Source organism: Calonectris borealis, chromosome 6 (assembly GCF_964195595.1).
Source record: "Calonectris borealis chromosome 6, bCalBor7.hap1.2, whole genome shotgun sequence".
In the NCBI taxonomy this organism is placed as follows: Eukaryota; Metazoa; Chordata; class Aves; order Procellariiformes; family Procellariidae; genus Calonectris; species Calonectris borealis.
In genome coordinates, this window is record NC_134317.1 from 38,665,345 (window position 1) to 38,692,431 (window position 27,087).

At 46.4% G+C, this 27,087-nt stretch overlaps 1 protein-coding gene across 9 annotated transcripts in view; it reads left to right on the forward strand.

Moving 5' to 3' along the window:
• Positions 1-27,087, forward strand: part of MAP2 (microtubule associated protein 2) — a 232,972-nt gene that overhangs the window by 168,117 nt on the left and 37,768 nt on the right. For 8 of the 9 annotated variants that reach the window (XM_075153709.1, XM_075153708.1, XM_075153711.1 and 5 more), the window contains 2 exons: positions 15,007-15,120; positions 17,503-17,580. In XM_075153709.1, coding sequence (XP_075009810.1) covers positions 15,007-15,120; positions 17,503-17,580 — 192 coding nt within the window. Of the gene's footprint in view, positions 1-15,006; positions 15,121-17,502; positions 17,581-26,360; positions 26,619-27,087 lie in introns of all 9 variants that reach the window. The other variant, XM_075153705.1, reaches the window with a different exon arrangement.

The following is a 27,087-nucleotide window of genomic DNA, read 5'->3' on the forward strand; positions in this document are numbered from 1 at the left end:
TATCCCATCGTCTTTCCTGGCCTTGCCTTGTAGTAGCCACTCTCCAGGTAAAGAGGATCTTGTTCACGGCCCTCATCACCACTGGGCTGTAGAAAATCACCATGACGCTTAGTTCTGCCGGCTCAGGGCGCTCAGCCCGCGAGGGCCAGGACTGGAGCCGCGGAGGCGGGTTGTGCGGGGGCAGGATCGCAGCTCTGTGCAAGGGGTCACGACAGCCCCTCCAGGCTGAAACTGCACCGAGTCACCGCTTGGGCCCTGGTGTGTTAATGGTTTTTCTCTAGAGACTTCTCATTTAATCTTCTTTTCCTTTGTGTGTCTTCCTCTTTCTCTCTTGCCATACAAGCGATAATACTCAGATGGCACTGCCAGTAAACATACAAACAGGCCTTCTTTGTACAGAGGCCTTTTTAGTCTTTCTTTCCAACAGGACTGCTTTGTCAGAACTTTCCTTTTCGTTTGGCTGTTTGCGCTGGCCGTCCTGCTGCTGCCCGAGCCCTCCTGGAGTTACCAGAGCCCCCACAAGCTCCCTGAGCGCCGGCTCCCCAAAGGTGCCTCTCGCACCTCTTTGTGTCAGATGTGCATTTTCAGCAAGCAGCATGTCTCGGCAACAGAATGCACAGAAGGATGCAAAATCAATGACATGCAAAGAGGAATGCGATTGCTGTGTTTGTCCCGTTTCAGTGGTTTATTTTACAAAGCCGGAAGAATGTATCTTACCATGTCATTGATGGCTCCCATGGGAAAGAAGCTGTTAATTAGGCATTTTGATCTCCCTCCTTTTGCCCAGGAACTGTGACAGTAATTACTGTGCACCATCATCTTTGCCAATTTACGTGCAGGCAAACATACCAGACTTCTGAAACTTTTCTTCTTTGTGTTAGGAGTAATACAAGTGTCATTTTCTGGGATGCATTATTGGAATATTTTAGACATGTTCCAATTATGTTGCTGAAGAGAGCATAGACGGAGGCAGCAGAACGTCTTTGGGGCACCTTTTACCATTCTCTGTTAAGCTTGCTGTAGAGATCTTCTCAGCTGTTCCTCTGCAGAGGACCGGGAGTGAGGCCAGAGAAACTCCATCTTTTCCCATGCGTCTCCCACCCCAGCGGTCTTCTCCCTGACTCTGAATATTCACTAACTGCCGCAGAGACCAGTCTCTGCAGGTTTTTCTGTGGCTGGCACTATCGGTCACTAAATCCAGTGAGACATTGCATTTTGTTCAACCCTAACCTCTCTGAGGGGCTGGCTCTGCCCTCCCACCTCCTCTTGGGACTTCAGAAATCAGTCAGCGATTGAAATGTATTGGTAGGAGCTGCAGGGTCTGGCACAGTTTTGGGCAGTACAAGCATGCAAAAACTACTGAAAGGCGTGGGGTGAGATAACCCAGTGTGCAGGTCCCATGGCTGGCAGTCAGACACCTGGAGAAGTTCAGCCATCAGTCTCTTTTATCCCTAAAGCTCTTCGGAAAATGTCAGCATGTGGTTCAGCTTCACTTTTGAGAACCGTACCTCAGAGCAGGTGCAGTAACACCGTCAGTCAGCTGCTGCATTGTGCCGTGTCAGCGCTGAACCTGGCCAAGAGAAGGCATCAACCAGCCGTTTCCCTTGGGCTCCCTCTTGGTGTTTTGATTCACTTTGGTGTTTTCTTGTTACGGTATGAGCATCGTAAGAGGGAATTGCATAAGCAGCTGTGCTTCCTTAAGGAGTAAGAGCGAAACGCCTGTGAGTGTGTTGGCCTGGCAACCAGCGCTCGCTCACTCGGTGCCGTCAGCGTTCCCAGAAAACGTAATCAATAACAACCTCGGAGATGCAACACGGAGCAACGAGGCCAGGAGATGGAGGAAATGTTGTTGTTCCAACCACACTGGTAATTCAGGGTGTATGCCACGAGCGCTCTTTGTTGAAGGTGCCTCTTGAAAATGTCTGCAGCTGTTCTTTGGGGGCTGCTGCAGCCAGGATAGCTATCGCTGCTGCAGGGTGAATAGCCCGTCAAATACAGAACACATCCTGGGAGTTAAATTTTGGCTTTTGTCTCCCCTTTTTGTGGACAAAAATTTGCCCTTTGTCTGCTCGCCTCTGCCCTGCCTCCCCGCCATCCACGTTTGACCGCCTGCTCTGATGGGGGCTGTAAATCCTGACTTCGCTGTTTCCGTGGGCCGGATTCGACCCTCCGGCACTGGCGTTAGCCGAGTGACTGGTGGGGCAGTTGTGTCCAGAGGCCACGTTCTAAATCGTGGCCCCTTGTGCTGGCGTCCGTTTCAGCATGTTGTGGGAGACAGCTTGTGCATTTGTGAATTATGTAGACAAGGCTTGTAAAAGCCAGGAGAAAAGGCAGACGGGTGTGGAGGGAGCTACCCCAGTCACGCAGGAGGGCTGCGGCAGAGCCACGGGCAGGCGGCACGGCCCTGTGCAGGGCTGCGCGCTGCCGGCTCCTGCCCTCTGGGCTTGGCTCAGCTCTGCCCCTTGCAGAGAGGCGAAGGTGGAGCGCTTCGATGGCTCTTCCCTGTCATGTCTGAAGGGAAGCCATCACCGTCTCCATCCCCAGCGTGGCAGCATGAAGGAGGTGCAGGAGCACTGGGCAATATTTGGCAGTGGGCAGTGGTCTTTGCGATTGCAGCTGGAAGGTGGTATCGCTGGCGACTGTGCCAGCATATAATTTTCCATTCCAGTTTTGATCTGAGGGCAGGAGGGTTTGGAGGAAGGTCCATTACCAAACAACAGAGCCTTGTTTTGCAGGCGGAGAGCTGCTCTTGTTTCAGGCAGAGCTGAAATGGCATCTTCTTCTCCAAAGTCATCGTGAAAGAGAAGCAGCCGGTCCTTAGCTGACAGCCCGGGACATGCTGGTGGGCATCGCCCACCTCATTTCCTGGCCCCTCGCCCTGTGCGCAGGCAATTATCGGCTCTCTGGGTCTCACGCTGTGAGCAGAAGAGCCCGGAGCCACGGTCATTAACCCGCTCACCCCCACGCTTCGCAAATCCCTTCCTCCCCTTTCCCCGTTACGGACGGTCGTGTGTGTGGCTTGGTGCGCTTTCCAGCCCTGGCTAACCGCAGGTTCGCCCAGCGCAAGGCACAGCTCCCCGCCGTCCCCAGGTGCTTCTGATGGAGGCAGGTCCTCCCGGCGCGCGGGCTGGACGTCTGCCCTTCCGCACGCAGCTGGGCGCGGGTTTAACCTTGGGCGGAGAGGAGGTAGGTACCGTCGGATCGCTTACAAAAATGAGAGTCGCACAGTCTGCCGCTCCTGCAAGGAGTGCCAGGCGTTGCTGACTTCTTTTTTCCACGTTGCCATGCCAACACGTCCCTGCGCGGAGTGAGATCTCTTTTTAAGCTCCGGCGAGAGAAAGTATGTAGCCTGGGAGCTTATTTAGCATTCAGGAGTGCACAGCCTCTCTGTAACGGCTCCGAGCCACAGCCAGGCTGTCTGACAAAGGAAAGGAGGATTTAATTTTTTTTCCTTTTCCTCTAGCGTTTGCTTCTCAAGGTTAAGAGAGACAGGGTAGATGGGGAGAGAGACTGGGAGCGCTTTGCGATGGGGACCTCACTCTGCTGTCCTCACAGAGGCACGACTTTCATGGAAATGAAAAGGAAATACTACTCTGGGGCATATTTACAGTGCAAAATACACGTGTGAGAGAGATATATATGCAAATTTCTTGGTTTGACTAACCCTGATGAGCTATTCTGTATTAAAATTGGAAAGCAAAGGCACTCTGGGTTTTAATTTGAGCAGGGAACTCACAGGAAAGATTAGAAAGAAGCCAGGGACAAACCCCCTGTCTTTGTCTTCCCTGCTGTTTTAGTCTGTGAGGTTACAGTATAGAGAAAGCATCTCTTCTCATGCTATATTCATATCCCGAGTAAGGACAGCAAAACCTGACATGTACTGGTGTTTTGGTTTTGGTTTTTCCATTTTATGGAGTCGCTACTGGTAGATTAACGGCTCACTTTAAATTAAATCCTTATAATGATCATTAATACAGGTTTGCTTGCCTTTGCCAGCCGAAGGGATGGAAGTCGGTATAAAGCGGCTGGCATTAGCTGGCAGATGAGCACTGATGATCCAGTGCGTGTCCGTAGCAGATGTGACAATGTTGATGTGGAAATTCAAAGGCAAGACTCAAAGTGAGAGGGCGACGTGCTGGTTTTGACTCTGTCATTTGTTCCTTGGGAGATGCTGAGCAAAACATTTACGTTTTCCTGTGCTGTTTCACAGACCGACTGCAGAGTGGAGTCAGTGGTGCTTGGAAAACCCATTCTGCGGTGATGGTTTAGAAATGCAGTCTTGGTTGGTTTTGGGGCTTTTGTTATTACTGAGGCATTCTTCATGACATGCAAAAAGTGCAGGAAACTCAAGGCACCCCAGCTGTGAGTGAGCCCTTCTCCTGGAAAATACCTGGTCAAAACTTTAATACTTTAATTTTAGTTGCATGCAGTATATGGAAAATAACTGTGAGATACCATTATCTCCAAGGCAGGGAAACCTGTTAGCTGCTTCCCAGAGAGTCATTTTCGCTCAGGGCTGAGTAGATGGAATACTTCATGGAAATCAGTTCCACCTGGAGGCACTATATACTTCGGGAGGGGAAAATAAACCCCAGGTATTTCACTTTTTTGTTCCTATTTCTTTCCTTGAGACTAATTCATAGTGATATATGATCAGTTTGGTACAGCTCCCAGCAACCCATAACTGCCTATGGCAGTTATGATAAAACTAATTTACAGCCTGGTTCTCCGTCCATGCAGCCCGTGCATCTGGCGAGACAGATAAGTTAATAAAGAAGAGCAGAAGTATCAGCTGCCAGTGCGGTGTAGAGGTGGCAGTCTTGCTGACGTACCCAGACTGTTTTCATCCATAGCCTTGCACCACATATGAGAGAAGAAAAGGCTTCAGCTGTGACTACTGCTTTTTACCCCAAATTCAGAGTACGTGCCAAAGCCAGGGTAACGCAGCCTGCACAGGTTGTTGGTGAGCTGCAAAGGGAACTAATCCTTAGCTGTTCCTGCCCAGGAGTTGCTTTCTCTTTCCTTCCACTGTCATCCTTTCTCTCTATCTAAGATTATATTGTCCTCCTAAAAAATTGCTCTGTCAGCTCTTCCTTCTTTTCCTCTTTTCTCACTTGCGTTGCCTCTGGCTTTTTTTTTCCTTTCTTTCTTGTTCTCTGTGTACTCCTGGCTTTGTCCCAGCCATCCAGCGTAGCTCCTCTGTGACCTTGAATTTCCACAGCCGCTTCTCATTTTCTGTACACTTGAGAGCCTTTGGATGCAGACCTCCCCCAGTGGCTGCAGACCCAACCCTGGTCTCAGCTCTCCCCGCAGCACCCTGATGGTCCCCATCACCGTGGCTGCAGAAGCTTGCAGGTGGTTAAGTGCCCAGAGAAGACAGGTCTGGCAGAGAAACTGCAAGAGGTAGTTCAGAAGGTGTACCGAGGGCTTTTATCTGCACCTCTCGCGCCTTCCTTCTGCGAGAGCAGGTGCGCAGTTCTCTTCCTAATCGCTTGGCACACTTAGAGGTGTGGGCCAGTAGTCTCCAAGGGTGGGCAGGCAGCGGGTGGGAGCAGGCCGCCGGAGCGGTCGGGGACGGGTCCTGGTCAGAGGCGGTGACCCGGCAGAGACGAGGCTCCCTCCCGCTGGGGCAGTGCCGGGACGGAGGGGGAGCGGTGGCAGAACTGCTGAGCGGGGCTGAGAGCTGCTCTGAAAATCCGCCCACGTCACCACCTCTGCGGGACGTGGTTAATTTGTGTGTGACACGGGACCTGTTCCGCTCCGCCTGTCCGGGGGAGCACTCACACGCTCGTTTTTAAGTACGCGACACCGTTCCTCACAGTCGGCGGGAGAAGGACGTCCGGCTTGGTGGAGGCGCGGGGCGAGGCTGGGGAGCAGAGCTGGGGAGAGATGGGCCGAGCGGCTGTCGCTGCGTTGCAGAGCTAGCCGGTTAAGCAGGGCTGGGCTGGCAGCCTGTGAGCCCTCGGGTGACAGGGCACCCTAGGGTGTTGCTGCGTTTTATGTGTCACCTCATCCCCTGACGGGGTGAACCAAAATTCTGTTGCATTGACAGAATGATTTTCAGTCCTTCTGACCAGGCACGACTGGAGATCTCACACAACGTGTGCACGGGTCAATGTTAATTTTAAACTTAAATTCAGCAGAGTTCGTGTAGCACACTTTGAATTCTTCTGTAAAAAGATCACAGGAAACACTGTAAAAAGTGTTTAAAATCAGCCCAAGAGGAGCTAAAAATGAACTTTAAGAGACATGTCATCTCCTACTGTAGGTGGCTGAAGCTCTGTTGACTTCTATGGGCTGTTCTCCCATTTATATTAAAAGAGAATTAGTTCTTAAAAGTCTGTTTATTTAAAATCTTAACATGAACTGAAGTTCAAAACAAATGCTGATTTAAAAGTGAGTTACCTGTTACATGTATTTACTGACCCTCAAAGGATTAAGGATCTGGTTCTTTGTTTTGAAGCCAAAGTGGTTTCTTCTGTGTCAGTCCTAAGGAGTCCATGTTTTAAAGATAGATAGATATAGCTGCTTCGTCGTGCAGGTGATGTTTTTAGCTGATACCAAGTCCTAGGAAAGGCAGTGGGACCTGCCTTCCAGTGCCCTGGCTGAGGGTCTGGGGTTGTCTGCTTCAGTATTGCATGTTAGCTGTAAATTGTCTTGCCAGCGCGTCACACAAACCAGAACCGATTAGCTTTTCCCACCTCTGACTTGGCTGGGAAATGCTGACAGCAGAAAATATTTTGTTCCAGGCAGTAGGCTTAAGACACGACTCAGGGGGATGCACAGGGAGGAAGTATTTGCAGTAATGAGGGCTCATTTTTAAAGCATTGCTTTATTGTACCGACATTTGTATGACTCCTTTTTAACAGACTTTCTCATTTCAAGGCGGGGGGTGCGGGGACTGGTCCCTTGGTGTTTTGTCTTACAGCGGTTAGACAGCGTGGCAGAGGCCCCCGCCTGGTGCTGGGGCTGCGGGGTGTGCTGGGGAGCCGGAGGAGAGGGCTCACGGGAGCTCTCTGAATTGCCCCTGCCGCCGAGCACGAGTCGCTTTGGATTTTGCCACTTGTGTACCTTGAGGTTTGGACTGCCTGTCCAAAGAGATCAGGAGAATGCAGTGGAGTTCAGGAGAATGCCGTGGAGACGAAGCACACGCAGAACGTGCGGAAGCAGTCCGAGGACAGGCAGCCCAGGCTGCTGCTTCCTTCCCCGGACGCTGCAGAGCGGCCGGGGGCGCACGGGAAAGCCACCCTCCGGCCTCCTGTGCGTTCCAGAGCACAACCGCTCCGACACAGCTCAGCTGCAGCCAGGACACCAGTTTTGCAGCAGATTTACTCTGCTATAAAGCAGATATGTGAAGGAGCTGGATAACAGTGATTCAGATTTACAGTCTTGAGTTTAAGGAGAAGGTAGGAGGGGCTGTTGAATACCTGAAGTACCCCAAACATGGAGCCGTAAGCCGTTTGCGGTGGGGCTCACCAGGGTGTGAAGCTGCTGTGTCAGATATCCAGCTGTAGCTCCCCTGTACCTGCTTTTCTCACATAGTCACTGCAATACATCTTTCCCCAAAGGTAGTCTGGATGTTCATACCTTTGGGGTTCAATGCATTGAACAGTCAAAGCTCGCCCTTTCCCAAAACACAAGCCTTTTCTAACCTGTTCAGTTGGTTAGCTCATAAGTCCTGGTGATTAAATTAATCTGTCGCTATCCTCATTGATGCTACAGTAGCTTAAAGTCAACGAGTTTATTAGGGAAATGATACTTGTCAGTTGTGTTGTGGTTTCATTTAATTTAAAAGCTGATGTTCCCATTATTTGCCTTCATATCTCCTGCCAATTACTGTTGATATTGCCAACATCCAGATCAAGGACCTACTTACAGCAAAATATTTACACTCACGAAAGCCATGTGAGAGCAAATATTTGAATTCTGTAAAGCTATGTTACTGCTTTTTTTCTTCAATCGCAAGCACTAATCTGTTGGCATTATTTGGGTTTTGTATAACTTATTCATCCTGCTTTGATTGCTGCTGTGCATTTCTCTTTTAACCCGAGTGCAAAAGGCAGCGCTTAGAGTTGTCACGATCCCAGTGATGAAGTCCAAGGTGTTTCTTTGGTTTTTCCATGAGAAACGTCACCGGGTGAAGCCCAGGTCTTTTTTCCCCAGCGTTTCAGCAGTCTTGACTGAAACGAGAGTCGTCCACCAGCTTCCCGGAGAGCTGAGCGCGAATTCAGGACCTGTCCTTAGGGGACTGGCTAATGCCTCTAAACAAATCGAATAGCTATTTGGTTTGCAGTCCTGCTGCACTCGGAATTGCGGTACCCGGCGGGGGGAAATCCATAGGTCCTCTTTGCTTTTCAAACCGTCAAAGATGGCAAATAGCCACTTTGTATCTCTCCTTTCTGCAGAAATATATTTGGGATTATTTTGCCTCACTAAGCAGTGCAGGTTGCTCTGTGCTTTTCTTGTTGACTCGATTCCACTGTGCCAACAATTAGTGCTGGTTACCTTGGAAACTGCTCTGCACCCCACTGGGGATTTTGACAGGCACATTTTGGCTGAAATTGCTTTGTTTTCCCAATTCTGCGAGCACACATGTAGCTAATCCTTTTGCTGTGCTCTGCCTGTGTTCCTTCCCTAAAATGTAGCAAAATTAATGAAACATATTATTTTATCCTTTCCATCTGTTTGCATCTTTCTTTATCCCTGTTTTAGCCTCAGTGCTCCAGGAGCGTTAATTACCCTTTGCTTTAACCGAGCTCACTGTTAATTTTCTTGGTAGGTGTCTGAGGGGTGACATTGTGAACTCATGTGAAGTTTTGACACAGTTTTCAGTCTCCTCCTCTCCGTCCCTCCTTCCTATCATCCCTTTCCTTCGGTTTTCTCCTGGAGCATTTGTGTGCTGTGCGGTTCCAGCACGTTAAACTTTGTTTATGCCTTCAACAAGTTCTGCTTTACAGAGAGCAGATGGCATCTTCCGTGGCTACGGCAAACTCGGGATCCGCTGCCACCGTGGTGGTCCCAGACAGGGCTGTTGCTAGAACGAGCCGGGCGTGGTGCTGCTCCAGCCTGGGAAGAGTGTCCCGGTAAAATTGTGGGGACGTGAAGTGCTTTTTTTTGTAGGAGGAGCTGTCCCTGTTGCTGTGAAACGGGTGCTCAGGTGGGAAGAAGTGATAGATAGGTGGGCTGGGCGAACTGGCCGAATGGCAGTAATGGAACACAGGCGACTGCAGTCGGGGAAGGAGGAGAAGAGCTGGGGAGACAAACTCTGGTCTGGCTGGGGCAGCTCTGGCCTGAGAAACCACTGACACTGTTACGTGAGGTGGTGAGCCGGCTGTTCCCCGGGGAGAGCTGTACCAGCTGTACCAGCCTCGGCGGGATCCCTGCGGCACGCCGCGGCACGTACCTGCGAGGCAGGAGGGTGCCCTGAGCCCTGCCCATAGGAGGTGTCTCCTGCCAAAAACAATCCTCAGAATAATAACACAGCATTGCACGGAGGGGTAGGGGGGAGAGAGAAGGAGAAAAAAGGTACTGCTGGATGAGGGCTGTCAGAAGCAAATACCCGAAGCCTGAGCAGTTTCACCTAGGAAGTGGTGTTCACAGCAAACTCAGCTCCTCAGCGGATTGAGCCTGAGGTTGTGGTAGGTTGGGAGAGAAAGGGAAAAAGTGCCTGAGTCTGAAGGAAAACCATTAAAAAAGGCACAAAGGAGCAGACACCACACATCACTGCGGAGATGTGTCACAGATCTAATTTTTGCTCTTGCCATTATAGTTGCCAATTATTTCTAACGGTTTTCTGGAAATATTTGGTGAAAGCTCAGACACCTTTTTTAAAGACTCTTGCCACCATCCATACATCTGTCTCTGGGGCTGGTAAACCTGTCTGTTAAAAAACTTAATGGCCTGGAAAGGCTTCCTGGGAAATGAAAATAACGTAGGTAATGGATTCAGGTGCCAGTGAAGACATCTGCAGTCCATTGACAACCGCAGCAGCATCAACAAGAAATGAAGGAGGGCTTTGAAATGTCCTCTTGGCCTTGTACTGATCTGATCCCAGATCTTTGGCTCTGCTGTAGCCATGCTTTGGCATGTAGCCTCGCTTAACGGCCCCTGGTTGTGTCTCTGCCAGTGAAGGGGGGCTCTCTCGGGTGTCTGGGTGACGCCTGCTGCAGTTCACACGTCGGTGCCAGAGCAAGCCGGGGGGGGACTGGGCAGCTGGTGTGCCCTTGGGTGTGCTTAGGAGGAGGGCAGCAGCTTTTGGAGGCACCAGGCCTTCTAAATCCAGCAAGGAGGAAAGGCTGTAGCTCCCCATGCCATCAGCAGCTGGTTCAGCATCCCCTGTGCATCCCAGTACTCTGGAAGGGTTTGTGTCCCTGAGTTACCTGTGGGGCAGGGGGGTTCCAGATGTCCTGATTCGGTATGCTGAGGGCTGGGGTTTGTAGAAGAATTGGGCAGACTTCCAAAGCCAGGAGCAGAGAGTGCTTACTCTGTTGAGTTTTAACTTTGGTTTAAATAAGTGTAGTGCCCAAGACAGGTGCCTGCCCTCTCAGCAGGGCAGGGTCCTCTGTTCCTGCCGGAGAGCAGCCGTGGCACCAGTAGCAACTGGGCAGACTTGACCTGACAGCCCCGTCGGAGCTTGGTCTGAAGTGACAGCCCTCCGGGAGCGGCAGAGTCACCGTCCCCGTGTGTTAGCTGCTGGCCTCTGGGCTCAGCCTGCTCGTTGTCAGGGGGCTTTTGAAAGCTCCTGCTGAGGATCTTTCACAATGGCTCCTCTCCGTTACGGACATCACGTTCGAGGACCACCTGTACTTCTGGGTACCACATTCCCTGAAATCAAACTGGGAGACTCAGTCTGTGTCCTGTACCAGGAGCAGCTGACATCTGGGTAAAAAGGAGCAGCATTTTGCTCTCTACAAAACGCAAGGAAAGCCATGTTGCTGTTCGTCGTCGTGCTGGAGTCTTACATGAAGCCAAGGTCCTTTTGCCTTTAAGAAACATATATTTGGTGTTACTTGTCATTTGTTAGTGCCATTTCTGTGGCACAAAGTAGAGTCAGAGAATGCCTACCTGCTTAAAGAGAGGGAAAATAAATCTCTACAAGCAAAGCTATCTCTAATGAATCCAGAGCTTTTAGGCTGTGAAGAATTTGCCTGGCATCCAGGTTGGCTAAGTCTCCTTTTTCTTTTTTTGTTCTTTATCATTAGGCTTCCTTGAACTTTAACTGAACCATAAGGAGACTATGAAGAGTCTCAATAGCTGCCCTGTGAGGATTTGACTTACCCATTGGATCTGCTATTTATAGTGTCCATTAGTACAAAAATGTCTGTCCTTTTGCAGCAGTCATGTATAGCAAAAGCACTGCTCTTTTGGCGAACTGCCTGTGCCTACTGTGTCACCCAAAATATCCATCAACAGAGTGTTCAGAAGTGAGCCTTTCTTGATTAAAAAAAGCCAGCCAAACAAAAAAAACCCCACCAACCCAAAACCCAGAGGCCATTTGTATTTTTATTTACTTATTTTGCATAGCCTGAAATTGAAATTTCCATTTTCCAGGAGGCAACCTTTTACCCCCAGCCACATCACCCCCCAGCAACATAATCTTTGTCCCAAGCAAATTAAATCAGGAAGAGAGCTGAGAGGGTGGGAGCTGTCTTCTAGCCTTGGAGAGCCCATTTGCACCCCAGAACCAGGCTGGATGCGAACAAGTATAAATAACAAAGGAGACCATTTTTAATAGGGATTTGTCTTACCTTGCTGGGCGGAGGCTTGCAGTACCTTGGGTGATGGAGAGCAGGTGACCGAGTGGGTTTTCTTTGGATATGCTCTAAGGTACTAAATCTGGTATACATTTGCATATTGTATATCTGAAAAATTAATTGGAGCCTTTTCTTAAAATTTTCATGTGAAAACACGCTTAAGAGATTGATTCTTCTAACAGCCTGTCCTAATTGAGTCTTGATTTGTTCACCTGAGCTAACAGTACAGACTTGATGACGTTACTTTTGTCAGTAGTGTTGTGATTAGTAGATTCATGGAAATTTTGACAGAAGGTTCACGTGTCACATCCTCCAGGTGTGAAGTGGTGGTGGCAATCGGCGTGGGGTCTTCTGGAGCTGTGGTGCTCTGCGAAGCTCTGTGCCGTTCTCCATGCTCACCAAAGCTGTCGGGGCAATGCTCTTTCCTGTTCTGAAAGAGCAGAATCCGAACAGGGATATACCAAGTACCAAAGGACACTTTATGGAAGAGCGGTTCGTTTCCTACCCGCATGTCCCACCCACGCAAGGTGCTGCAGCACGCCGGCTGCATGGCGTGGCGTGGGAGAGGGCAGCACGTGTCTGCAGGAAGAGGATGGGCCACGCCGCAGGTTCATTCTCCCAGTTTTCTCCAATGTCGCTTGTGCTTTGCAGTCTGCGTCTGCCTCACACCACCGGGAATTGTCAGGACCTGTAATGATTCCAAGGGACCGTTTGTGTCCAGCCCGTTGCTCTGCAGCAGCACCACGTCACAGTCTGGGAGGTCTGTGAGGTGTCTGTTCCATGTTTCTCACAAGAGGAAGGGACCAAGAGGTGCCCAGAAGCACCACCAGCATCCAGCGGGCGTGGAAGCAGGAGAAATTTGAGGTGCAGGCCCCTGAAAGGCAGCTGGGAAGATTGATGGGGTTTAAATCAATATCCCTGTTCTTTGGTCCGTAGGACTAGCCACATGCATGACTTGATTTATGGGGTTATGGTGTTCGATTCGATCTGCTTAACAACAAAGTGGAGCTTCATCTTGTACTAGGGGCACGTTGTTGAATAGAGGGGTGGAGAGCTAGAGCTGCCATTCGCAGTCTCTTGCTAATACGGGCATCTGTGTCATATGCAGTCCCTTTCATAAATGTGTTGAGCTCCATCTCAAAACCAGTTGAGTTGTTTCCTGCTATGGGAAAGACTGCCAGAACTTCACACCCCTGACAGTAGGAAAGCAGCGTCTTCAGATTTCTAGGCTGAATTTATCCTTGGCAAGTTTATACTCATGTATTCTTGGGCTAACAGTTTTTTAAATTAGCTTATTTTTTCGTGACTTGGTAGTTGTTCTGACATATTCATCCATCCACTCAGCCAATAAAACTATTGCAGTCACTGCCCTCCTGGCGACCAGTCAGGAGGGAAGTGAATTGTAAGATATAAATACTAACAATTATGAATGTTCTTTGCCAGTGGGTGGGTTTTTGTAATATCTCATTACATAGTTTGTGCAAAAGAGAGATTAACGTAGCACTTTGTTTTTAGACAAACGTGACTGTGAAAGTCAAGTAACTCACATCTATGCTTTTTGGGAGAAAAAAATCAGCTTTTCTAAAGGACAAATGAAGAGGAATAACTTTACATTAAAAGTACAAAGGAATTCTGTAAGAGTACTAACTGTGAGGAGAAATCATCATTATTAATCTAATGGACAGCGTCCCTTGTTAGGGTGCTTGCTGTAAAGTTACATGTAGGGCATTGATTTAAATATACTTTTCCTTCCCAGCCTGAAGGACGCAGTAATGGCTGAGCAGAGAGCTTTTATTTCTGCCCTCGGGATGGTGATTAATGGGGGCTCTGCGAGTGTCTCCTGGCAGGAGCAGCGTGTATTGCCGTCTGCCATTAGAAACCTCTGTCTCCACGCGAGGGGTGGAGAACACTGAAATTCTTGCTCTCGTTTCAGGTGCGTGCCCAGCCGTGCAGCTGGCGGGCCTGCCGCCGTGCAGCGTTTGCCTTCCCTAGGGCTCAGCTCCGTGCCGGGTCCCGGCACCCTGCGTGTGAAACAACTCTCAGCCAGCACTCAGAAATAGCTGGAGAGTGAAGGGGTTTGGCTACGAGAGGGAGCAATATGTTGATTAATGAGTAAGGGAGAGTGGGCTAATGCACAGATAAGAAAAGGAAGCCCCGTTTCTTTGAATTCTTTTGTAGATGGTTCTGCTGGACCAACCCCTAAGTCCTTGATTTGCTAAATCAAAGGTGCAGGAAACCTCTCTGGTTACTTCCACATGCAGTTGTGTGCCTGATGACGTTTCACTGCACCTTTGAGCGGGTCTAGAGTCGAGATGAGACACAATTCCTCAGTTTGGAAGTAGGTGCTCCTTGAGTGGTCCCACGCCACCCTCCGCTCGCCAGAGCACCCGGTTCCTCAGCCCCTCTCGGGCATGCCACACGCTGAGGGCCATGGGGAAGAGCAAAGCACGGGTCCTGCGGCACCCGGGTCTGTCACGCGTGCAGTGCCGCAGCCGGCTCCACGCGAGCCCCTGCGCCGAGCACAGCGAGAGCGAGCGGCCGGGAGCCAAGCCTGTGTCCGAGACCAGGGCCTGAGAGCACATCCCACCGAACAAATGTTATCCTCTGCATGATATTCAGACCTATTGTTTAAATAAAGCTTTGTGTTGCAGTCTTAAAAGGGGTGAGGAGGACAAAGTATACATTTTAATCATACAGAAATATTATTTGGTCCTTCTTTTTCAAGTCCCTCATCAGCACAGATGTCTGTCTGGGAAGTGCCTTTAATGCCTACTAACTGTGTGCTGATGAGGAGGAAATATCATCCAAAGCACATGTAAGAATGCAGCTAACTCCATACATTAAATGTCAAGAATGCCATTACTCAGCTGGCTATTCTGCCCCTGTTTGCAAAACAGTAGCTGCAAAAAAATTTCTAGGCATTTAATGAATGATCATCCTAAAGTCTTGAGGCTGCTGCACATTGTCCCTAACAGAAAGAGCATTTAATAATGATGCTTAGTGCATCTTACTGTAAAGGCTGGGGTCCTGGTTTTTATAAGTACTCAGCGTTTTCCACGGAGATCTTTGGAATATCTAGTCCTTCTATTTTATTTTTAATGATTTGCTTATATTTCAGGAAAGAAGATTACCTTTTAAAAATGGATTAATTCAGCCTCCATTTTTTATTGTTTAAGCTAATCTTTATAATTTTAAAACATCATTCTCATTAGCATACCTTTCTTTGTTTTTCCTAACCTTGCTGCTGCCACAGAAGAAGTGTCTGCGAGGATAGTACAAGTAGTAACAGCCGAAGCTGTAGCAGTCCTGAAAGGCGAACAGGAAAAAGAAGCCCAGCACAAAGATCAGCCTGGACCACTACCTTTAGGTAAAACGAGAAGAATGTTCAAAGTATCCTGGTGTCTGCAAATGTTACGTGTATGTATCTTACAAAAAACAGTTACAGCTGTGTATTCGCATAGGTTATGGTCACGGGTAAACTGCAGCACCTCTGGATAAGTGCTGCAGGAACAGCAGCACTTAACAGCAGTAACCAGGTAACAGTAGCGGTATCGGTGTTGCCCCGGTTCTTCACGGCCCTGTGACTGCCTCGTGCACTGTCGGCGCTCACAGCGGTTCTCCACCTGCTCTCTGACTGCTGAGCGGCGCAGCTGGGAATGTAATTGGTGGTAGTGGCTTTGTCGTCGTGGTTGGTGGGACCCAGCAGCGCTCGGAGCCTCTTTGCGTTCAGCCATCTACGGCGTGAGAGAGAAAGATTAATGTCTGAAGAGGCAAAGATTAGAGGAGAGGCGTATAAAAAGATACGGTGGTTGGGTGGTAGCTACTCAAGACGATGGAGGAGCAGCACCTCAGCAGGAAGCAGAGAGGAATGGGGCACACCGGCGGAGGGTGGGAGAGGGGTTAGGAGCCGGGCAGGGTGAGGGGGGATTGTGGGAGAGGGAGTTACATGTGGTAGAAGCAAATACCAGCGGTCCAGACTGGGAATGGTACCACTGCCACTGGTCCATGCTGTGCCCCCATCCTCCTGCTGGCTCCTTTGTGAAATGTCTCTCTGAAATACAAGTGTGTGTGTGTGTGTGTATATATATTAAAAAAAAATAGTAAGTATAGAGCCATTCGTACCTATAGTGCTTCCTCCCTGCCAGGAAACTTCCACAGTAGCTCAAAACATGTACACCAAAGGCTGGAGAAAAGCCGTACTGCGTCCTGAGGTAGGGCAAGTCTTGCACGCCTGCCCCAGGATAAGTTCTGCTGAGCGCACGTATGTTGTGATCAAATCAAAATAATGCCTTGTGGTATTTTCCCCACAGGCACTCTGCTTTGTTTGTTACAGTGGCTGGACCCTGCTTAGGAATGAATTAAAGTCAATGAGTAATTTAGAATATTTGTTGGAAATTTGGTTCCCAAGATCTTTTGCTTCATTGAACTAACTTTGAACTGCAGCAGGGAGATGTGTTGCTTAGTAATTCCCTTCTTTACAGAGACTCAGTTTTACATGGAAGACCCCAGTTCTGCAAAACACTTCATACATATTTAAGCACAGACTGCTTCACTGGGGCCTGGGTGAGGCAAAGCGGGTATTCAGTTCCATGTACTTAGATAAGACATTTTAAAAATATTTTGAGAAGTGTGTCTTTAGTTAGCAACTGTCGGTGTTACAGTTCCTGTGGTCAGTGACTGTTAAGTATTTATGTGCGGGGAGAATGGCATTGTGATGAAGCCATAAATACTCTGTCCCTGGACGGCACATCTTAAGGACAAGTCACATAAGGGCCTCTTCCAAACCACATGGAAATCAACAGGAGGAGGCCTGGCAAATTCTGCTGGGCCTTTGAAACTCGCCTTTCTGTGCTTGGGAAGAAGCCCTGAATCAGAAGCTGAGATCTGCCCGTTGAGAGGTGCTGTTTATAAGACAGATCTGTTAAAACAGATTTGTTACTTCTTTTTTTTTTTTTTTTTTAGAAAAAACATTGGTTAAGCCCCAGTGACGGATCTGTTTTTAAAGAAAAAAATTCTCAAAGTGCTTGGTATGAAATCAGATGCAGAGGTTGTGCTGAGTTCATTTAAGAAGCAGTTTGTTTAGGATTTCATCATAGTTGAATTGAAATAATTGAAAAAACATCATCTGGTTTCAGCATCTAGTCTTGTGACTGGGAATGAATGTAAAATCCTGGTCTAAGTGCAGCTAAGATTTCACTGCGCCTTGCTCAGCTGAATCACTGTTATGTCATGGCTGACATAAGTTCCCTATGCTTTTGTATTTAGACAAGCAATATTTGCATGTATTCTGTGATTAACCTTGAACTCAGCAGAAGAAAAAAAAAAAGCATGCAGAATGTTTTTTGTTCATGTACTCAAGGTAAATTGAAGAGATTGGATGCTAGTTTCTGAGAGTCAGCGAGAATTTATAAAATCTCTCACGCTCAGATGCTTTATTGTTGTTGCTTTGGGTGACTGAGGTTTTCTAAGTGGCAATGCTGTTTTAAAAGATAATTTTGTACTTGATTTTTGTATTGTACTCTATGACCAGAATTCTGAAACCAATTCATACCATCTGAAAAAAAAAAAAATCCTATTATAACTTTAAAAATCCATGTATTCTGAAAGGGTCTATCTGAAAACCCACTAGGCACAAGTCCTCATCAAATAATTCTCCCAGCTGGGCAGAACGGGCTGACTGCAGCTTGTATCAAGCATCAGTCTCCCAGGAATTAATTGCTGTATCTCGTTTTCACTGTTTGATTTCTAGCAGTCGAAGAGTCAGCCAACCTGCCTCCTTCCCCGCCTCCGTCGCCAGCTTCCGAGCAGACTGGAGCTCTGGAGGAAGGTAAGGGTCTCCTGGACGTTGCTGTGCGCAGCTGTCAGCAGAGGGATGAGACATGAATCTAAAGGATGCGGGAATCAGAAAATGGAGATACTTTCTGCAGCTTCATGTGGAAAGATAAGGCATTCCCCAGCAATAACTCCCCATCTGCAAACCAGCTGCAGTGCATGGATGAGGTAGACACACACGCACAGAGGTAACGGACAGGGTGTGTTAAGTACATCCATATTAAAGAAAAAAAGATGGTGATGCTCACCTTTTTGTCTGTTAAACGCAATATGAACCAAGATGTCTGCTGTCCCAGCGTGGTCACCAAAACTATGATTCAGTATGGGTCATCTTTATTTTCTTCAGATTTGTTTGGCTGCTTTTTTTAATTACCATTAGCTTTGTTTTTGGAATCTTAAATGCATGAAAGCAAGGAGATTCAGAGTTGGATCATTTCTTTGGTCTTCAACCTGTAATTCATGCTTCAATGCCTACGTGTATTGGGGGTTCTGTACACAGGGTGCAGGAGTCAAATTCTAGTCTCACAAAGCGAATTTCTGCTCTGTTCGGCACCATGAATGTTCAGTTTCAGTAGCCCACGATCACTACATTTTCCTCCTGCTAAAATCCCCTCCAGCAAAGAACTTAGCGTTGGCTTAATTTTAAGCAGAGGCCTAAAGCCCCGGGAAGTTGTCACAACGGTAAGCGTGTGTGTCAGTGCTTTGTTCAACAGAAGACGATGCTGCATCAAGGCCATCAGTACAGGGAGACAGCCGTGTTAAAACGGAGCCATACCATGTGGTTATGAGGGAAGGATTTGGGGTCAGGATCTCCAGGGGACTGGCAGTTGAACTCGGCCATGTCAACAGCATTTTCATGTGTCCATTTATTTCCTTCTTGGATTTTCTTTTAGCATTTTTTCTTTCTTTTTGTTAAATAAGTGCATGAAAATAATTTCTTATCATCTGCTGAACAAACTTTGTTGGTATTTTAACACAGAGCCTCTATTAATTTTGCAAGTGGACGGCTCCTATTTCATGCGCTCACATAGTCTGACTCTCACTTTATCAGGACACTGCAATTAGGCATCTTCCATCCTGCGGTCATTTTTGAGATAATGCAATTACAGGCTGTGTTAACAACAACATTTGTCAGTCCACTGTACTGGAAATACCTACTGGATGTGGTTAGTAACAAATACAAAAAAATTCGATTAATTGATTGTTGTTTTTTAAAAAAAACCATCTGCACATTGTTTGTTTAAAAAAAATAGTACAAGAGTTCCTAGACTCATCACCCAGAGGTCGTGGCAATCAAAACTACTAACTGAAAAGGAAGCTAGTAGGGCATTAGCAAAAGCTTTTAGAATTGTTACCAGGGTTTTACCACTATTTTTTGATATATAGTTCACTTAACTAGTTCAGCGTATGCTTTTTGATTTTTCATATCACAGTAAAGGGCTTGTTCTTCTGCTTCAGGCCAATGTCAAGGTTCTTACATCATACATCCTTAGTTGAGGATTAGCTTTGCATACTGTTTGTATCAGCAGTATTATTTACATGTATTTTAGGGTTTTATAAAGTACTGATATTGATTAATTGACAGGAGGTTGTAGATTGCCCCCTAAGTAAATGGAAACCATTTTGCTAGTTGTATTAGCACAAGAAGGTGGCAAAACACTACACAACTCCAGGTTGTTATGAACTACCAAACTGTGCTGTTCCCAGCTGCGCATATGACTCAGCAAGTCACTTAACATCGTTGTTTTTCTCCTTCCTTGCATGTAGAATTGAGTCAATATAATAGCAGTTACTTACCTACCCTGCAGGGGTGGTTGCAAGGACTGAAAGGTCAGTGTTTGGGAGACATTTTGATGATTTACACAATGCCACGGTTTTTAAAAACATTCAAATAATTTCCTTTAACGTTAGTCAAAAGAGACTTTTCCATGACAAGATTTTGATTCAACAATTCATTTTTCAGAGCAGATGGCCTGTATAAATCCTGAAAGTGTAGGTTTGTAAGGGAAGTATGGACAGAAATGATGTGCTGAGTCATTAATGTATTCTGGTGGAAGCTTCTTGTTTATGTCCAGCTCTGAAAGTGGAACTCATAGTAGAACTGGTTGATGAACAGAAGGAACTTCTTGAAAAAACTTTCACTAGAAGTATATTGTGTTGCTTTTTCCCAAAATATCAGCGTTGTCAATTCAATGTAGTTAATGGTACAACACAGAGTGTTTGGCTCTGGGTTAGAAGATGTGGTCCTTATTTTCTGTGGGTAAGCTGAGCTTTTGCTGACTTGAGTGAGCCAGACCTGTCATTTTTATTCAGGCAAAGCTCCTATTCAGAAGAGTTTGCCTCAGTAGGGTTTGACACAATTTTATTTACTTGCTTAAACCTTTGGTTCCCTATACCATCTGGCTATCCATCCTCATGCACCTTTACATTGTCTGTCTGTCTGCTCAGTACAATAAAATTTATGATTTTAACCCAATTCTACAGTTGTTGAGCAAAACAGGTGAGCACTTGGTGTGTCTATCTACCTCAGACCTCCTTTTTTCCCCCTTCTCTTAGAACATTTTCCTAATGCACTTGTCAGTGTGAAAGAGACTTCCTTCAGTCATAGTAGGAAGGAAATCACTGTTGTAGACATGACAAAGGTGGATGTGGCCAGCCATGCAGCAAACACAAATTAAAAAAAAAAAAAAAGGTAGAAAAGACAGAGAGGTTTGTGGGTCAAGTGTATTTCATGAGAGAAAGGAGTCAGTGGATGTAGGTTTCTTTCTTCCATTTGGCTGCAGAAAAACGTTCAAATGAGCCTGTCCCTTTTTACTGCTGCAGAAGGTAAGATAACTAATTTGCCTTACTGAAATGATTTAATTTATTTCAACTATAGTTGAAAACGAAAATTTTCCCTAGCACCGTTTAATCCTATTATCAGTTGTATCTGGTCATGCAGGGCTGATGCGATATTCTCTTGCCAACTTGGCATTTCTTTTGTGCTCGGCGCCTTTTGACAGTGGTCAATGTCTTCATGTAAAAATATTTCTAAATGTTACAAGATAGAAGGATGCCTTTGATGGACTGTCTTCCATTTTGAACTAGGCATTTCAGGTTAAGCTTTACGTACCGAATATTTTGCAAACTGAAAGGAACCAAGTGTCCTATAAAAATGGATCTATTACAGTGAAAATTACTTCTTGAAAAGCATTTTCAAAAGATATCTGGAAGCTAAAGCAGAATTAGCCTTTATGAGAAGTGATTTTAATCTTGGACTTTAGAATATATTGGGGATTTTTCCCATGCTTTGAGATGGAAAAGAACTATTAGAAGGGACTAAAATAACAAAGAAAGGATTTTTCTTGTTGCCGAAATAAAAGCATATCCTCCTTTAAAGACATCATTATCCTGGTAATGAAATTATCTGCAGTAATTTTGAAAATATCTTTATTAAAACTGATAAATAAACAATGTAAATCTGTAATAGCTACAGACATAACAGCCCCAAACGGTACTAGACTTTCCACTCCTAATGATTTTGCACTATCACAATAATATGTATTAAGAATTTTTACTGTTGTCAGTTTCTGTAGTTTTAAGGAGCAGAGGCAGGGCCTGTATTTTCTTGCCTACAATCCATTCAGAGCCTATAAAGAAGGAATTTTCAGCCTTGTTTGCATCAGTATGGAGAAGTCCTGGGGTTTCATCTTCACTCTTGTTGATGCATTTTACTTCTGAAGGGCGCCTGGATAAATATGACCCACAGCTGGAAGGAGAACCTCCCTCTTTGCACATCCTCCTTTTCCATGTTCTGCTTCTGACCGTATCAATCTTCCGTTCTTTTCTCCACAATGTCCCAGTTCCAGCAGAAGAGATGGCAGCTGCGTCAACCCTTTCCACTCTTGCCCACAGTAATGCATAGACCAGTGTGAGGGCACCCTGCAAAGAAGCAGGAGCTGTAGTTTTGAATCCCAGGTTTAGGAGGGAGTTGGTTCCTGGTCTCTCGCATCCTGAGACGTGTCCTCACCCCCTGTAACAGCCTTTTGCAAACCGTGAGCCCCCTCAAATCTGTCACTGAATTTTGTAGAAGCTTCTATGGAAAAGAAATCCACAGGTTCTGCATTGCAAGTGGATCAAGATGCTTCCCTGCAACCTTGCTGCTGGCTCTTATGTACTAGGGAAAGGTGGGAAGCTCAAGTTCAGCCCTGTGTTTAGCATTTCCTATTGCAGTGCTCTGCAGAGCTTCCTGCTCGGCAGAGGCAGGCTGCCGGCTTGTCTTTCCACACCTACCTCTTTTAAGCATGCATAAACCCCTGAATCTGGGGTTTGGATTCCACTACACGAGCGAAGCAACTAACTATCAGTGGTTCAGGCACTCTTTGTGCCCTGGAAGAAATTGTGAGAACGGTTCTCTTAAACTCTCCATGGGTGTTATTTGTGTATGTGCGTAGGTGCACGTAGCATACCTTCAGTCCTGGCCAGCCTCAGGGCTGTCACGGAATCTTAAACGTGGATAATCTTTCTTTTGCAGCACAATGAAACATATTGGCGCTACTAATATTGCCATCGGTGAATAATTTTTCTTCCTTTTTGTGGTGATTGAGCCTGAATGGGTTGATACTAGAGTATTCTTTTCCCAGGTGGAAGAAATACATGTCATTACATTACAGGACACGTGCTGCCATGTTGCTGCGGAAAGCAGAGGGTGCTTTTTTTAAAGACACAGGTGTTGTCTTGTCATGGTGTGCTATAGAAAGAAACGTAAAACTTTCTGTATTTGCCAGAAAGAAGCTTAGAGCTCTTATAGGTGGAATTGGTTTGGTCACAATATGTCACCAGATGATACGGATGGATAAAAATTGATTTCCCAGACTTGGGTAATGGTAGTTACAGCAGGATTCATGAGCTGTCTTGTTTTCGGGTCACACGCAGAGACCTGGTTAGTATCTGTTACGCTGCCTGTGTAAAAGCCTTGCTTTCTGACTCAGTGTTTTGGATCTGAGAGGAAAGTTTTGGAAGCTCTGAGGAAACTCCTTAAGTTGTAATTGCCTAGAGAAAGACCAGGGACACCGGCCATGGACTTGTTCTTGAAGCTAATAGGAAATCCAGTGGGATAGCTGCAGCTGCTGAAGGCACTCCATGAATGTAGGGTTCATCAAACTGCCAGTTGTCACACACAGAGAATGGGCTTAAACATGTTTTCTCTAGTACTAGATGTTTAGTTTTTCATAGCTTTATTCGTGGTGAGAGGGCACCTTAGCCTACACGAGCTCTCAAGTCTCCCTGTTAGGTTTGTATGGATCAGATGATAGGCCAATCATTTTTATTGGGCTGTATTATTTTTCTTTGTCTTGCAAAACCAAACCCAAGCTCCCCCTCCCTGTAGCTGTCAGTAGCTGGTGTAGTCCTGAGATGATTATGTGATTATCTGTGATGCTACAGCGACGGGTGAATAGAGCTGTCATTCCAAAGCATTGGCAAACACTGAGGTGGGAGCTAGTTCACCCACAGAAACAGGACCAACAGTGTAAAATATAGGGCTAACAGAGATTGCTGTGAGCAGCTTTATGGGGCCTTTGTCAGGAAAAAAGGTAGCTAGCAAGTTACTTATTTATAGGGAAAGGAAGAAAGTGGGGAAGTTTGAAATAGTTACAGATGAGAAATAAAACCATCGCTGACCAAAGTGTAAGCTGGTTTGCTTTTTAATTAAAGGACTTTTTAAAACTTACACTTTCAAGTACTTCACCTGATGACTATGAAGGATACAACTGTGTCGGGATACTTCAGAGGTTTTTACTAGTCAGTCAGCTGTATAATACATCTGAGTATCAGTGCAAGTTGTGAGATGTGGTTTGTGTACAGTATGTATTCCTCTAAATAATGAGTGTATAGTTTTGAAATGCACTTGTTTCGACGGTTGGTTTCTGATGTTAGTAAACACCGTAGGAAAGGCCACATACATGGCCCCTGTGTTAAAATGCACGGCTGCCTCATTCCTCCATCCTGCATTAACCTGTAGCCTGGCTGATGTCATCCGCTCTGCAGTATGACATAGTGGCTGGCGTTGCTGGTGCATGCGTCCATCCTGTCTTGTCTTCTCTTTGTCTGTCTGTCCTGCAGTTTTTGTCTGTGTGTGTCTATTTGTAGATGAAGGGGCGGAGGATAAGGTGGGACCGCTACAGCACTGCCCAGGCTGTGGGGCTGCTGCCAGCAGGGAGTGGCGTAAACACCTGGCCCCCTCCATTTCAGTGTCTGTGCCCGATGATGAGCCCTACAATTCGGACGAAGAGTACTATGAACACCCTTTGTTCAGCTCGGAGTGGACTGGCTCTAGTACACGTCCCAGTGCCACAGTGAAGAGCACAGAGGTCTTGTTGGGCCATGATGAAGGTGAACTGAGCATGGTCCCATTTTGTTCCTCTTCCCCTGTACCCACCTGCCATCCATTCCATTATATGTGCGCCTGGGATTTCTGCTTTCCGGGGCGGGAAGCCCAGTTGCGTTTTCTCCCCGCATGGAAGTGACGCCCCTCCAGAGTCTCTCCATCTCAAAGTGAAGCTGCAGCATGAGCAATGAATGCAACTTTGGGGTCAGTGAAACCATGGTCCCTGCTTAAATCAGGGCTCTTGGTCTACTGGCCTGGCTTATTGCAGAAGCAAAAGGAGCAGCTAGTTAAAAGAAGTGTAAGCTAATTTGTTTTTTGTGTCAGAGAATCACTGCCAGAACAGTCTGCAAAATAGGCCAAAGGGTTGTTACTGGAGGTCAGTCAGTTGTTAACACAATGGGGAAAAACCCCATGTCTATGCCAAAGATAGCAGTGGAAGGTCTTTAATCATCCAGCAGGCAAAAGAAATCAGTTTTACCCCAGGATACGCAGGTGACTTTCAGGCAGTATTGGGTCATGCTTGATCTGCAGTTGTTTTGTGGATACACCCAGTTAACATTGCGTCAGCTGACCGCAAACAAGGAGAAAAAGAAGTTTACTGTTACTGCATTTCTGTACTCCCTTTTTCTATGGCCTGAGCACATCAGCGAGTATTATTTTATCAGGGGGTCACATAGAAGTGAAATGGCTTTTGAGGAATCAAGGGAGAATCCATTTCAGTGACTAACAGGAATGCTGACTTCTTTTCCATGTGGCATTGTGTGAAGTGTCTCAGGAAATGGAGGTGTATACCTGAAATTGCTCAGAGTAAAATGAGAGGCTTTCCTTAAAATTTTTCAATTCAACGGGATGCACATACAAAACTACATAAAATCGGAAAAAGAAAAGTAAAGCAAGTTATTCAAGTCAGGGCCTCTTGTAGCTGGACACCTGCTGTTCTGCCAGCCTGCTTTTACAATCTGCCCGTGTGTAAATATACCTGTAACACTCAGGCATCACTCCAGTTCTGATTCTGAATCTTCTGGCTTCTGTTCATTTAAGATATAGTATCTAACCTTAATTACATTTTGATATGTTATTAATAATGTGTTGTACTTTACATAGCGATATTTTCTCAGCCTCAAATAGTGTTTGTGTTCCTTAAATCACTTTTTAAAGGCCGTAACTGAAGTGGATGGTTGATTGTCTGGTTTTAACCGGGCCAATCTCTGGAGAAAAATCAAGCCCTTGTGAAGAGGTTTTACTTTAATACCGAGAGGCTGGATACAGCCACTTCCAGGTTCGAAACCACTTTGTTCTAAGTCTGATTCAGCGAAGTCCTTAAGCGTGAGACACACTTTAAACCCAGGGGGGTCATCAGGTTGACTGCAGCGTGGCTGCTGGTCAGCTGCTTAAGTATGTTGCTGAATCAAAGGTTTCACACTTAATCCTTAACTTCTTATCAGAAGGGATACTAATAGAGCGCAGTAATACTCTGTCTGAGTAGCTATGGCAGGAGTACAGTCCAGAATGGAAACTTCGCTAATCGTTCTTCTGCCATGGCGTGAGTAAAGACTGCTCTTGATACTACTGTACTGATCCTAACAGCCCATAGGCTGAGCCGAGTATTTCAGACATTCAGATGAACAGGTAGTTACATTGCACTCATTGGTTTCTTTGACTTAATTGGTGACGAGGAGCCTGGGGGCTAGTGCGGAAACAGAAAAGAAAATGAAGAGTCCATGTGTTAAATCTGTGGTTTTCACATACAGAGTTCAGATGTCAGGCAGCCTAAGGGAGAAACTGTTTATAAACGCGCTCAGTGTAGGAATCTTGGCTGAATTCTAGCGAAGCCATTAGTTATCAGCTATGCACAAGGCTTCTTAAGACTACGGAAGTGGCTCAATATTTTGCCAAATCCAGGATCCATGTGATAGATTGAGTTGCTGGCATTTAGAAGTCAGTATTGCCAAGGTCAGTGGAAAGAAATTAATGCCTCATACCTTCCTCCACCTCAATTGAATGTCTTGTACTGGATTAAACAGCACATTTATCAGAAAAATATCAGTGTACTTTGAGCTCATTGATGCACTGGTGTTATCAGGGCCATCCATCATTCAGTACCATCTCCATTTGCAATGAATATTTGACCCACAGTCATCTTTGGGAGAGGTATACCTGTAAAACACTTTCAGCTCTCATCTTACAGCATAAACATGCTTCTCTGGGGGAGGCAGGTTTTTTGTTTTGGTTTGCTTTTTTCCCTAAGGAAAATTCAGTTCCACAGTGTCTAAAATGGGCTGGATACCAGCAGTCCTTTGACACGGTTAAATATAAAGCGTTCAGAGCTGAAAGTGTTATGTTCTGTTGAGCTGTGTGCTTGATGTTTACTGTTGGTGTTGATGTCGCCTCCTTTTTCCATCCCCAAGAAGAAGAACCAGTAGAGAGTCCGATGGCTGTGGAAGTGAAACCTGCTGCTCTTCCTGGGAAGCAACTGGGGAAAGAGCACGGGCCCATTGAGCCTTCGGAACAGGCAAAGGGCCTCCGTGAGGGTCAGTCGGATTCGGGTTTGGAGGCTAAAGTGTGTCGTGAAGACAAAGTGCCAAGCGTGGCATCCAGCAGGGAGAGCGTAACTGTTGTGGCGGAAACGCCCCTGAGAGACACATCCCCCTCCTCGGCCGAGGAAGGTGTGTCCTCCTTAGGTTTGCATGCGTTTGCTGCCGGTGAATCCTTCTCCAGCTTTCTCCAGTGCTTTCCAAGGCTGCTTCATTTCCTGTTCTTCCCATTTATTAGTATGACTGCTCTTGTTATTATGCTTGAAGAGTGTGTAGCAGACAATACGATTGCATAGGTGCTGTATGACAACATGGTTTCCCACCACTGCGGCTGATTCCTGATTTTTTACTTTGCCATGATAAAGTACGCTTTGCAGCTAAGCTGATTCCTCTGCGTAAGCCTTTTTCCCTCATCTCAGATGTGTTTGCCAGTCACATTGCTAATCTATGTATATTTTTTTCTTTTTGGTGCAGAGTTTCATCTGCTTTTCTTTCAAAAAGTAGATTTATTGACTTTGGCTATGACATAAAGAGGCTTAAACTGTAGAAATGTTTTCATTTGCAGTGTGCAGGTTTTTTGTTGTTGGTTTTTTTTCTTTGT